Source organism: Trichosurus vulpecula (genome assembly GCF_011100635.1).
Source record: "Trichosurus vulpecula isolate mTriVul1 chromosome X unlocalized genomic scaffold, mTriVul1.pri SUPER_X_unloc_2, whole genome shotgun sequence".
Classification (NCBI taxonomy): Eukaryota; Metazoa; Chordata; class Mammalia; order Diprotodontia; family Phalangeridae; genus Trichosurus; species Trichosurus vulpecula.
Genome location: NW_023494378.1, coordinates 2,124,205 through 2,137,456, shown reverse-complemented (window position 1 = coordinate 2,137,456; position 13,252 = coordinate 2,124,205). Strand labels below are relative to the sequence as shown.

The 13,252-nt window shown below is 43.0% G+C and overlaps 1 protein-coding gene across 2 annotated transcripts in view; it reads left to right on the top strand.

Moving 5' to 3' along the window:
- Positions 1-13,050, top strand: part of CLIC2 (chloride intracellular channel 2) — a 33,603-nt gene extending 20,553 nt beyond the window's left edge. For both annotated transcript variants that reach the window (XM_036740542.1, XM_036740543.1), the window contains exons 3-6: positions 4,359-4,484; positions 6,980-7,086; positions 10,652-10,833; positions 10,998-13,050. In XM_036740542.1, coding sequence (XP_036596437.1) covers positions 4,359-4,484; positions 6,980-7,086; positions 10,652-10,833; positions 10,998-11,159 — 577 coding nt within the window. In that variant the 3' untranslated portion in view covers positions 11,160-13,050. The remainder of the gene's footprint in view (positions 1-4,358; positions 4,485-6,979; positions 7,087-10,651; positions 10,834-10,997) is intronic.
- The last annotated feature ends 202 nt before the right edge of the window (positions 13,051-13,252 follow it).

Genomic DNA, 13,252 nt, shown 5'->3' with positions numbered 1-13,252 from the left:
TCAGTCGTCACAACAGCTTCCTAATAGGTCTTCTCACCTCAAGTCTCTCCCCATCCCAGTCCATTGTATATCCTGCTGCCAGAGTCATTTTCCCTAAGTGCAGATCTGACCATGTGACTCTTCTACTTAACCAACTCCAGCGGTTCTCTATTGCCTCTAGGATCAAATAGAAATACCTCTGTTTAGTATTTAAAACTCTTTGCAACCTGACCCTAGTCCATTTTCCCAACCTTCCTTTCCCATGATCTGCCATTGAGACACTTTGATTCTCACTCATGCATGAAGCTACCTGCCTTGGTGCTGGCTATTCCCCATGCTTAGAATCCCCTGCTTCCTTACCACCACCTCAAAGAGTCCCCTTATTCCTTTAAGATGGATCTTGGGCGCCATCTTCTGTAAGAAGCTTTTCTTGATTCCCCCAACTGTTAGTGCCCTCCCTCCCAAACTACCCTGTACTTAACATGTGTGTAAGTGTGTGTGTGTGTGTGTGTGTGTGTGTGTGTGTAGCATATTGATTTACTTTCGATTTATCCATTTGTATACATCCTTGTCTCTTCTTTGTACTGTAAGCTCCTTGTGGGTAGGAATCGCGCTTCTGTCCCTACTGCTTATTTAATCCAGTGCCTGCTTATAGTAGGTATTGACCGATTACTTGATTGATCTGGAAATGGAGATGATTGCCCACCTATTAGTATGCCATTTACAGAGGATAAAATGAAATAGTGCATGTAAAGCACTTTGCTGTCTGAATTTCAGTTCTCATCATTATTCATTATTCTCCTCAGTATCTCTAAATGCTCTCCTGGAATTACAGAATTGGGAAGGACCTGGTGGCCATCTCTGACCATGAACCCCATATACAGCAAGTAGCTAATAGCCCCTGCTCCAAGGTCTCTGTTCAGTGAGGCCTTCCCTGTCTCATGTGATCCACATTTACTCTCGAAGGACAGTTGGAATCCCTTTCAAGCACAAATTCACCTAGTGTGCCTGGGGTAGGAGCTTCTGTGTATTGTTTCCCCAAGGCTTCCCAAGACCCCCTTTGAGGCAGAAGGTGCACCAGGATTATCATATACTGCTTTGGCAGGTTCTCTCTTCAAATCTACTTTAGCCTGAGCCAAGAGGAAAATTGGGGAAAAAATAAAATATTAAATAAAGAAAAAATGAAAAAGTAGCACAGATTGCACATGTATTATCTCATTTGATAATCACAGTCATCCTGGAATAGGCACTCTCATTACCCTCATTTTATAAATGAGACAAATGAGGTTCAAAGGAAGACTGTCCCTTTGCCCAGAGTAACACAACCTGTCCAGGTGTCTGGATCAGGATTCGGAGTTGGCTCTTCCTAATAGCCACCACATTGGGCTGTTTGGCTAGATATTAAGTAATACCTCCCTGACTCCACCCACAACTTTGCATCCCTCTTAGTTTGACTTATCCCATGAACTCTCATTTGTATTCTGGTTACTCGTGTGTATGTCATGTCCCCCCTAATAGATTATACATTCCTTGAGGAATTGTAAAAGAATCATTTTTCATCTTGCTATCTCCCATGCCTAGTACATAATAGGCACTCAAGAAATATTTTTTGAATTCTATTAAATCCCAGAGAAGAGAAGATGGATCACCTCCCAATTTCTGTTTACTGACTACTACTGTTTACTGGTCCACTACAAATTCATGTTATCTAATCTTAACTGGGCATTCATTGCAGCAAGGCAATCCTCTCAAATCACTTGGTGATTTTGCATCACTGATGATGACTCTGGCACACATGACAAGATGATTGTCCTTCAGCCCTCACAGGGGGTCTTGCCAGAATACCCACAGCAGCTATTCCAAACCTTCTTGCCTTTCCTCAAGCCTCCCATTGCACCCCATTATCCCACCTGAAGACCTAGAATCATATTCCACCAAAAAAAAATAGAGGCCAGTCAATAGGCTCCCCATTTTCTCCTTTTCATCATCTCCTATAACTCATATGTCTTCTTCCATTATCTCCTTCATTCTGGTCTTTGGTCTCTGTCCTTTCTTCTTGCCAAAGCCAGTCCTTCTAAGTACAACTATGATCCCACCCCCTTCTATCCAGCAGATTGCCCTTCCTATCATTCCCAATGTTTTATCTTCAACTTCTCCCTACCTATTGTTTGTTTTCATTCTGCCTACAAGCACTCATATGTCTCCCTTTCCTTTAAAAACCCTCATTTGATTTAACCATTTCTGCCAGCTATTGTCCTATGTTTCTTTGACAAAGCTTTCTGCATTTGGTGCCTTTACTTCTTCTCTCACTCTTTTCTAAACCCTCTGTAGTCTGACCTCGCCATTCGCTTAAGATGGTAAATGATGAGGCTAGCATCATCGTTCCACAGTTACCAAACCCGGTGGCCTTTTCTTCATCCTCATTCTCTTTGACCTCTCTGCAGCCTTGGACAATGTGGATCACCTTCCCCTTCTAGATACTCCCTCTTCTCTAGGTTTTCAGGACAATCTCTTCTGGCTTTCCATCTATTTGGCTGACCACTCCTTGTCAGTTCCCTTTACTAAATTTTCATCCAGATCATGCCCACTAGCTGAGCCTCTGTTCTAGGCCCCCTTCTCTTCTCCTTCTATACTATATCATTCGGTGATCTCGTCAGCTCCCATGGATTAAATTACCATCTCTATGCTGATCATTTCTAGGTCTTTTTTATCCAGCCATAACCTATTTCCTGATCCCTGGGCTTGCATCCTCATTTGTCTCAATGTCCCAAAGGCATCTCAAACTCATTATGTCCAAAAGAGAACTCATTATCTCTCCCCTCAAAGCCTCCTCTCTTCTCAACTAGCATATTGCTATCAAAGGTACCACCATCCTCTCACTCATCCAGGCTCATGACCTCAATATCATCCTTGCTTACTTGCACTCAGCCCAGATGAGTGAGGTATCCAATCTGTTGCCAAGTCTTCCCCTTTCTACCTTCCCAACAGCCCTGGTCTATATCCCTTTCTCTCCACTTACACACCCATCAATCCTCATACAGGCTCTTATCACTTCAGGACTGAGTCTGCTGCTCAACCTCCTTGCCTCAATTTCTCCCCAGTCCAGTCCATCCTCTCCTTGGTCGCCAAAGTGATGTTCTTAGAGCTCAGGTCTGACTATGTCACCCTGCCATTACTTCTAAGATCAAGTATAAAATCTTCCCTTTAGCTTTTAAAGCCTTGTATGCCTTGGCCTTTTCCTACTTTGCCAGTCTTCTTAAACTTTAACTTTTAAATCCCCGTATGCCTTGGCCTTTTCCTACTTTGCCAGTCTTCTTAAACTATCTGCCCTTGTAAGCACTCTACGATCTAGCAATGCTGTCCTTGTTCTTCAAACAAACACTCCATCTCCTGACTCTGGCCCCCAAACTAGAAAAGGCTCCCTCCTAATCTCTGCCTCTCAGCTCCCCTGGCTTCCTTCAAGTCCTACCTTCTACAGGAAGCCTTTCCCAATTGCTCTTCATTCTAGTGCCTTCCATCTTAATTATTTCTAATTAATCCTCTGTCTAACTTGTTTGTACATCTTTGCATGTTTTCTCCACCATTAGACTGAGCTCCTTGGGTGCAGGGACTGGTTCTGACTTTCTTTGTATCTCTAGCACTGGCACGTAGTAAGTGCTTAATAGGTACTTCTGACTGATTATCTGCCTTCTGACAGATGTCCACAAAGAGTAAAATCAACCAAAAGGAGAGGTAAAGGGACAGGAGAATTTATGAACAGCTCTCAAAAAGTATAAAGTGGTCATCAGTTTTCTTTATTTGACTGAAATCTTTGACCTTCTATTAGCCCAGAGTAGGGAGGCCTCCTCATTTGCTCTCCTGGCATATTCTGTAATCTCCTTGGGTAATGTATAGATAGATTCTCTGGTAGGTGTCTCAATCAGTGGTATCAAACTCAAATAGAAATGGATCTTTGCAGGTCTCATATTGACTTAGAAAATCACAAATTAACATGATCTTGGTAGCACAGTGGATAGAGCGCCAGTCCTGGAGTCAGAAAGACCCGAGTTCAAATCTGGCCTCTGACACTTAGTAGCTGTTGTGACCCTGGGCAAGTCGCTTAACCCTATTTGCCTCAGTTTCCTCATTTATAAAATGAGCTGGAGAAGGAAATGGCAAACCACTCCAGTATCTTTTCTAAGAAAACCTCAAATGGGGTCACAGAGAGTTGAACATGACTGAACAACAACAGTATTTTATTGCATTTTTATTTATTTTGTTAAACATTTCCCAATTACATTTTCATCTGGTTCCCCACTGCAGGAGGAATTTTGCTGCTGCATGCACCCGGGTGAGTCTGACCCCTTTGGTAAATAACCCTTTCTTTCCAATCCCTCTAGGAAACCTGTAGAGCTGAAAGAACTAGCCCCAGGAACCAGTCCTCCTTTCTTGTTGTTTAACAAGGAACTGAAGACAGACTTCATTAAAATCGAGGAGTTTCTAGAGCAGGTCCTGGCTCCTCCAAGGTACAGAATTTTTCCCATCCTTCCCTGGCATAAGTAGATCAATTTAATTTGCTCTTCCATTTGTTCATCCCCAAAACTTCTGACTCACTCACTTCCAGGACCATGGATTTGGGAGTCAGACCTCTCTTTTATTCTCTTGAGGAGAAACTTGTAAATAACCACTTGCTCACTTCCCCAAAGAGTGGGAAATGATACTAATTGTGCTGATTTGTCCTTTCTGGAGAAGATTTTATACATGATCTTGGAAGTAAAATTGGGGTGACATAGGGTATTTATAATGAATCCAGCAGTCACAGTGAGATGGGGCAGGCCTACTTTAATCTGAGAGTCTTTTGTTTTTATAACTTGAGGCAGAGATATTCTGCCTGTGATAGACTTTTGTAAACAGCCAGACCCTTTTATCAAGCTTGGCTTTGCGATGAAGACACCACATGGGCATCAGAATTTTCCACATCAATGATTGCTTCCTTTCTTTGCATACCCACATTCATAGCTTTAGGCTGTCTCCTTTGAAATATTGCCTTCCCGTTACCGTTACCTTCCAAATGGACTGCCTCTGATTCCCTCCCTTGGAGGTGAACACCCAAACTGGCTCAGAGTTCCCCTCACCTCCTTTCTTCCTGCTGGACTTTAGAACCTGGCTTATGGCCTGCCTCTCTTCCCTAACCTTCTAAGACCCTCACCTTCCATTTCCTGAATGTGTCAGTTCCTCTCATTGAGTGGTTCAGAACTTTCTGGGAAGCCCATGGACACCTTCTCAGAAACATGTTTCTTAAAAAATTAATTAAAATAATAAATAAAATAAAATAATTGGGATTATAAGGGAAACAAATTATAGCAAAATAAAGTTTATTTATATGTGTTTATATATGTATAGATATATTTATATCCATACATAAATATATGTATATGTGTGTATATATATATAAAGTTTATACATATATGTATACGTATGTGTGTATGTATTGTGTATGTGTATTGGACAATAGGTCCCTGCCCTCCTAGCCCAGAGTGAATGTAAACAGTAAATAGTAACTGTTTCTGTTTTGGCCAGGAACCCCAAGGGTCTTCCTCTCCCAGTTTGATTTTTTTTTCTCTATTTGAGTTTTGATTAAAGGGGCTATGCCTTGTTTAACTTCTTAAAGAGGCCTCTTCACTGAATGGGCATTACCTCATTCAAAGTGAGAACCTGAAAAGACCTTAGCCTGAAAGGGCCAGGGTCTGCCAATGCATCCTGGGCCATCTCCAGTCTTCCTAATAAATATCAGGCCATTGGACACAGAGGGCTCTGGAGGAGAAAGTGAGTCTGGTAACCTTGCACAGCTCTCACTCAAATCAAAATCAACTGCAAGTCATGTCATCATTTCCCTGGTGTCATGATCCTTTTTGAGAATGAAGGACAAACACAACAACAATAACAATACACACACATACACACACACACACACACACGTTCACAGACCCCAGGTTAAGAAGCCCTGCCCTAGATGGATTCTACCTTAACTACCTACAAGATAGATCACACTCAAGACCTGAGTCACCACTTGAAACACCTTCACCTTGAAGATCTTGAACTCTTAGATGCCCATCTCTGATCCTAAGTTCCAGTCCTCTCACCTGTCCTACCTCCTCACTCCTTAGGAGCCTTCTCCTGGCCTTTATGGCACCCCAAGTCCCTCCTTCTTGAACTTCTTTTCCCATTCCATCACCCTTCTTTGACTTCACTGCCTTCCCAGTACAGTTTGGCCCTTGTAAATCGGCCATTTCATTCCACTGTGGGTTCCCATGTTGGAAAGCCACAACTCTGGTTCTTTCTCACTGAATATTTTCTCTGTGCCTTCAGAGTTTTTGAGCATACTGGAGAAAATCAAGAAATTGTTCACTACGTATGTGTGCCATCTAACCTTAGCTGAGATCTCATGACTGCTGACTGATCCTTTTATTCATCTTGGATTCATTCCCTATCACACTGTCTCCCAACTGGGTACTCCAAACTTTCTCCTCTCTCAGCCTCAATTCTACCTATCTCTTTTAGATAATGTCCCCCTTACTGTGCTGAGATCATGGCCATCCAATATGAGCTCTCTCATTCCCCTTCCTGTATACCTCAAGACCTCTCTATCTTGACCTATCCCCTCTTCCTTCTTTCTCATTTTCAGAGAATGGAGACTTAACTCGCGTATGTAACATCAATTCTATGGGGAGAATGCCTTCTTCAGGTTCGGAGAACCAGACTGAATTGGAAGCAAAAGGGTTGTAGCAAGCCCTAACTGAAGATACAGTTAAACGGGTTCTATTTACAAAGTCCATTTGCATACAGGCACGAGGAAAAGAAGGAACCATTCCTTGGCCACTCCTTCATCTGTCCCAATAGAACATGGACTCTAGGAGATGTGATTAACAACCAATAGACATGTTGGATGTTTTCATTCAGTGTTCCACCAAAACCCAGGTGGATAAAGTTGATCATATGACTAAAGTCTATTTCTCCTAAGGTATCCACGTTTGAGTCCCAAGTATATGGAGTCTTTTGATGTGGGGAGTGACATCTTCGCCAAGTTTTCTGCATATATTAAGAACACACAAAAGGATACCAATAAACGTAAGACATATTTTCTATCTGCCCTCTTAGATTCTAGGGTTTTTGTTGTTGTTTAGTCATTTTTTCAGTCATGTCCAACTCTTCATGACCCCATTTGGGTTTTTTTTGGCCAAGATACCAGAGTGGTTTGCCATTTCCTTCTCCAGCTCGTTTTACAGATGAGGAACTGAGGCAAGCAGGTTAAGTGATTTACCTAGGGTCACATAGCTATCAAGTGTCTGAAGCAATAGGGTTAAATGATTTGCTCAGGGTGACATAGCTATTAAGTGTCTAAAGGTGGATTTGAACTCAGGTCTTCCTGACTCCCCGCCCAGTGCTCTATCCACTGCACTACCTAGCTGCCTGTTAGATTCTAGGGTACTAATCCCCAAAGCATATATGTAGAATGGAATCATTTTTCTGTGATAATTATTCCCCCACATCTCAGTTCAAATAACAAAAATAGAATAATATATTTCAGGCTGGAAGGAACATTAGAGGTTACCCAATCCAGCTTCATTTTACAGGAAATGGAACTGAGACCCGGAGAAGTTAACACCTACTGTAGCCATAATCCCAGTGGACTTGTTTCTTTGGACATGGTTTACAATGGAGCTTGGCCTTTTCTCTCCCCTCTCTGTGACATTGCTCATTGATACTCATAGTTTTATAACTGAAGTTCTTTCAAGAGGTGATTTTTTTTCAAGCTAAGAACATTGGTGGACCCAACTTCTGAACCTGAAGGAAAACTGTTCTTCTTGCCCTCATCTACCCGCTCAGCCCACTTGAGTCCTGCAGCACCAACAGCAGCAGAGTCACTCAAGCCCTCCCTCCCACTAGGGACGGAGACACCAGTTGTCAGTAAGATACTCCCATGGAGCCAGTGGGGAGACATGCTCCTAACATGGACAACTATATTACACAATCATACATGGCATTAGAGAGGCCCAAACAAAATGCTATGGAAGGTCTAGGGGCCGAGTGGATCGGAGAAAGCTTCCTCGAAGAAGCACTATGTCAGTTGAGCTTTATGGGATCAGTAGAGATTCACCAGGCAAAGGATGGAGGTGAGGGCAGAGAGAATGCTCCAGGCATAGGCAGTGCTATGAGCAAGGGCAGAGAATCAGGAAAGCAATTTGACTTGAGCTCAGGGTCCATGGATAAGAGTACTTACTACACAATCAGAATGGTAAGGTAGAGAGGGATGGCAGATTAGAAAACATCTTGAATAACAGGCAGAGGAGCTGGCAATTTACTGGATAATGATAGGAAGACACTGAAGATGTTAAACAGACCTACCCAGAAGGAAGATTATTTGGCAGGTATATGAAAAATGGATTGGAGAGAGTAGAGAGGGGAGACATGAAGATTTTAAGATGGTTACTGTGATAGTGATAGTCCAGACAAAGTAGTGATGAAGACCTGTACTGTACTGAGATTAGAATGGAGAGGAGGAAGAAGAGGAAGAGGAGGAGGATGAGGAAGAAGAGGAGCAGCAGCAGAAGGAGAGGAGGAGGGGGAGGAGGAGGAAGAGGAAGATGAGGAAGAAGAGGAAGAGCAGTGGGAGGAGGGGGAGAAGGAGGAGGAAGAAGAAGAGGGGCAGTTGGGGGAGGAGGAGGAGTGGGAGGAAGGGGAGAAGGAAGAAAAAGAAGAAGAGGAGCAGTGGGAGGAGGAATTGCAGGAGAAGGAGGAAGAAGAAGAGGAGGAGAAACAGTTGGAGGAGGGGGAGGAGGGGGAAGAATAAGAAGAGGAGGAGCAGTGGGAGGAGGAGGAAGAGTGGGAGGAGGAAGAAGAGAAAGAGCAGTGGGAGGAGAAGGAAGAGGAGGAGAGATACTGTGAAGGTGGAATCAACAGGACTTGGTAACTAATTGTATTTGACAGATGAGAGGAAGGGAAAGGCCATGGATAACCACCCTAAGGTTTAGAGAATGGGAGACTAGGTGAATGAAGCCACCACAAATAACGAAGTGAAAAGCAGCATGCTCTCTTTTAAACATGAGTTTAAGATACTTGCTGGCAAGAAATCTAAGTGGAGAAATGCTACAGGCAATTAAAAATGTGACTCTGCATGCAGCTCAGAAGCAAGGTCAGGACCGCAGATATGGAACTGGAAATCAGCAGCATAGGAGTGCTAGTTGAAGCCATGGGTATGTTCGAGATTTCTAAAGGACAGAATAAAGAGGAAGAGGGGTCCAAGGACAGTGTCCTAAAGGAAGAGAAAAAGAGCTTACCAAGGTTACAGGTTACTAAAGATAAACCTTAGAAAGGACAAGGAATCACTAGCTAGCATTCTGGGGCAAGAGGGAAGGAAAGAGACAGAGACACAGAGAGAGAGAGCCAAAGAGAGTCTGGGGTGGGGAGGGGTGCAGGAAGAGGGGATAATGCTGCTGAGCCGTTTTGAGCAGTGTTCATTAGGTCAACCATCTAGATTGGGAAGTGAAATACATCCATCTTCTTGTCCACTACCAAGCCCTCCATTTATTGATTCACCCTCGATAAGCCATGTCATTTTCTTTCTCTCATCACCTCCTCCCATGTGCCAACCCAACCCAAAGAATGGAAAGAAAATGCTCATAAGGCAAAGAGCCTTCCTAACCCTGCCCCCATGACTAAAAACACATTTGGTTCATGTGACCTGTGTACTCCTTACTTAATTTCTCCTTTAATCCTTCCTGTCTTCCCCAAAGTATGAACCAATCAATTAATTAATCCAATCCAGTGCAGTCCAGTGGGAGAGGCCAAACTATGGCAGCCTATGGTATTCCACTCCCTAACAGAAACAGTAATAGCTAATGTTTATGTAGCACTTACACTGTGCTAAGTGCTTTACAATTATAGTCTCACTTGATCCTCATAACAACCCTGCGGGATACTTTAAGGTTGAAGAAACTGAGGCAGGCAGAGATGAAGTGACTTGCCCAGGGACACACAGCTAGTAAGAGTCCTAGGCCAGACTGGAACTCAGGTTTCCTGACCAAGTTCGAGCCTGGAGTTCTATCCATCCTACCCCACCTGCCCTTCTAGCTAACCCAGCATCAAGTACAAGGCCTAGCCCATAGTAGGCAGGTACCCAATAAATATCTGTTGGTTGAATGAATAAAGAAATCAGTTGGTTGGTTGGTTGTTGTCGTTGGATCTTGAAGAGGACCAAAATGACATCACTATGTTGGGGTCAAGGTGCAGTGTGTCCGACTGTGGCTTATCAGACCAATATGAGCTCAGAAGGCTCAGGTACAAATCAGACACAGATAGGGCACAAATGGTCCATATGAACATTTGGGGTGGAGATGTTTCTAGATTCGTGTATCTCATGTTTCCTTTGTACTACTGCAATTCCGCTTTGCTCATAAAGCACAGCACCTTCCTTGATTCAGGGCATGCCATGCTGGGCGGTCCTCTGCCAGTGTCTCCCGTGTCTCAAAATTGATTCCAAAGTTCAATGACTGAGTGAACTTGGGAGCCATCAATAAGGTCTTGCATGTGGGATAAGTAGGTAAAAACATGGGAAAATAAGCATACTGAGAGACATTTGACAATGACAGTCAAGCATCTAAAAATAAACCTGTGACTTCATTGAATGATTTAGATCTGGAGAAAGCTTTGCTGAGGGAATTTAAGCGTCTAGACATCTATCTGAACAACCCCCTTCCAGAGGAAATTGATCAGGACAGTGCAGAAGAAATAGTGGTCTCCAGAAGGATGTTCCTGGATGGAGATCAGCTGACCCTGGCCGACTGCAACCTGCTCCCTAAACTGCACATCATCAAGGTGAGAAATAACCATGATAATAATAGTACCAAGGTATAGCGCACCACAGTTTAAAAGGCCATTTTGACTGAAGAATGCCCATTATGGTCATTTTTTACTGCCATTGACATGTATGTGGCTTTAGACATCAACAGCTCTTCCCTCTTTTTTACTTGTTCCTCTAGGTGGTTGCTAAGAAATACCGGGACTTTGACATCCCTGCTGAATTCTCAGGAGTCTGGCGCTATCTGGAAAATGCCTATGCCCGAGAGGAGTTCAGCCACACATGCCCTGCAGATAAAGAGATTGAAAGCACTTATGCATCTGTGGCTAAAAAAATGAATTAGGAAAATAAGGGTGCATGTTCCAAAGTGACCACTGCCCATGCAAGCTACCTTTTGCATCATATCCCTACTTCTGCTAGAAATGTTGACAAAACATGTAGTTTGAAAGAGAACTCTGCTTTCTATCTAGCCAGCGATACCCAGAGTGCACCTGCATATTCTATCTCGCCTTTAGGCTTTCACAAATTTCCAGCATCCTGATGGCAAACCCATTTGATTCCTGAATCCCTAAAATGACTTATGTAAATCTCAGCAGAACTGGAGCCTAAATTGTCTGGTGAACTTTGTACCCCAGCCTTTAAGAGCTTCAGCCCAAGATACTGGATGAAATCATTTAAGTGGGACTTTGTTAAGAGTTCAGTTTTCTACAAGCAAGGAATTGACAGGCCCAGATTCTGAACCTGAAAAAAAAACTGTATTCCTGGCCCCCCATCTAACAGTTCATCCCACTTGAGTCCAGGGAAGGGAATGAGCATTTATACGGCACTTACTATGTACCAGGAACTGTGCTAAATATTTCACAATTATCTCATTTGATCCCCACAACAACCCTGGGAGTTGGGTGCTGTTATGATCTCTATTTCACAGTTGAGTGAACTGAGGCAGAGGTGAAATGACTTGCCCAGGATCACCCAGCTGTTAAGTTTCTGAGGCTGGGTTTGAATTCAGGTCTTCCCGATTCCAGGGCCAGGACTCTGTGCACTGTGGCACTGCCTAGCTGTCTCAATAGTTGGTAACACTAGTCAGCTACCTCAAAAGTCAGTAACACTATTGGTGTATTCCCTAAGGATATTGCCCCAAATTATCACCACCTGAAAGCAGCATGACATCAGTTCCTCAGAGCATTGCCCCAGTCTCGTCTAGGAATAATTGGTAATGTATAGTCAGGCGAGAGGGTTTGGGGGCAGAGTTATGTGGCTTACAAATTCCAGGGCATAGGAATGAATCCTTTATAGTGAAAGACATGATCTCTGGCCTTAGACTGAAGAAAAATGTTAATTATGGAGTCAAGCAATGCTTTTGTTGTTACTGCCTCTTTTTGACACACACACACACACACACACACACACACATATACAGAGAGAGAGAAAGAGAGAGAGACAGAGAGAGAGATTATTCTTGGTTTTACTACTTAAATGAAGGAATGAGCATTTTTTGAGAAGCAAAACCAAATTTTCCAAAGATGGCCAGTAAAATAATGAAGGCCAACCCACTCTGGAGCATCCCTCCATGCCTGGGAATATTAATACTATTCATGATTCCAGATGATTAGACTGTGATGCCTGTCACTACATTAAACTGCTACTGAACCATTAAGGATTTATTAATCATCTTTCAACGATAGATAAACCAAAGCAAAGTCATAAAAGCCTGAGATGCAGACATATTCCATTATAAAATGTACTCATTGACTGAAGTCACTAAGTTGAAAATTTCTATTCCTAATACAATATAGTTACTAATTATTTTTATTGCTTTTAGTAGAATAGTTTATGATATTCCCCTCCCCTGCAATTTACCTTTGCCTATAGAAGTATCTATACTCAAGAAACTCGGAGGAATGGGGGGACATCTCTAGACCCCATGTGACTTTGACTTTCTCTTAAAGAGAGACAAAAGTCCCACATTCAAAAGATATGCCAGTAGATATAGGGCTAAATGGATCTGTGTGTATCAAGTGTATTTCTCTATTCATAGATTTGAGGAAAACTAGTCAAGTGAAGGTAACAAGCATATATTAAGCGCCTATTATGTACCAGGCACTGTGCCAAGTGCTGGGGACACAAAGGAAGGCAAAAGTTTATGCTTCCAAGGAGCCCACAATCTACAGAGATCAGCAGCAGAGGAAATGCACTAGAATTAAGGAGGAGCAGGAAAGACATCTTACAGAAGGTGAGGCTTCACCTGAGACTCGAAGGGAGCCAGGGGAATGCCGCAGTGGAGATGAGGAGGGAAAATATTCCAGGCATGAGGGACAATCAATGAAATGAAAACATTCAGAATTGGGAGATGGAGTGTCTTGTTTGAAGATCACCAAGGCAGCTTTAGTGTTACATTGGATCAAAGGGCATGTTGGGGGAGGGGGGGTGGAGAAA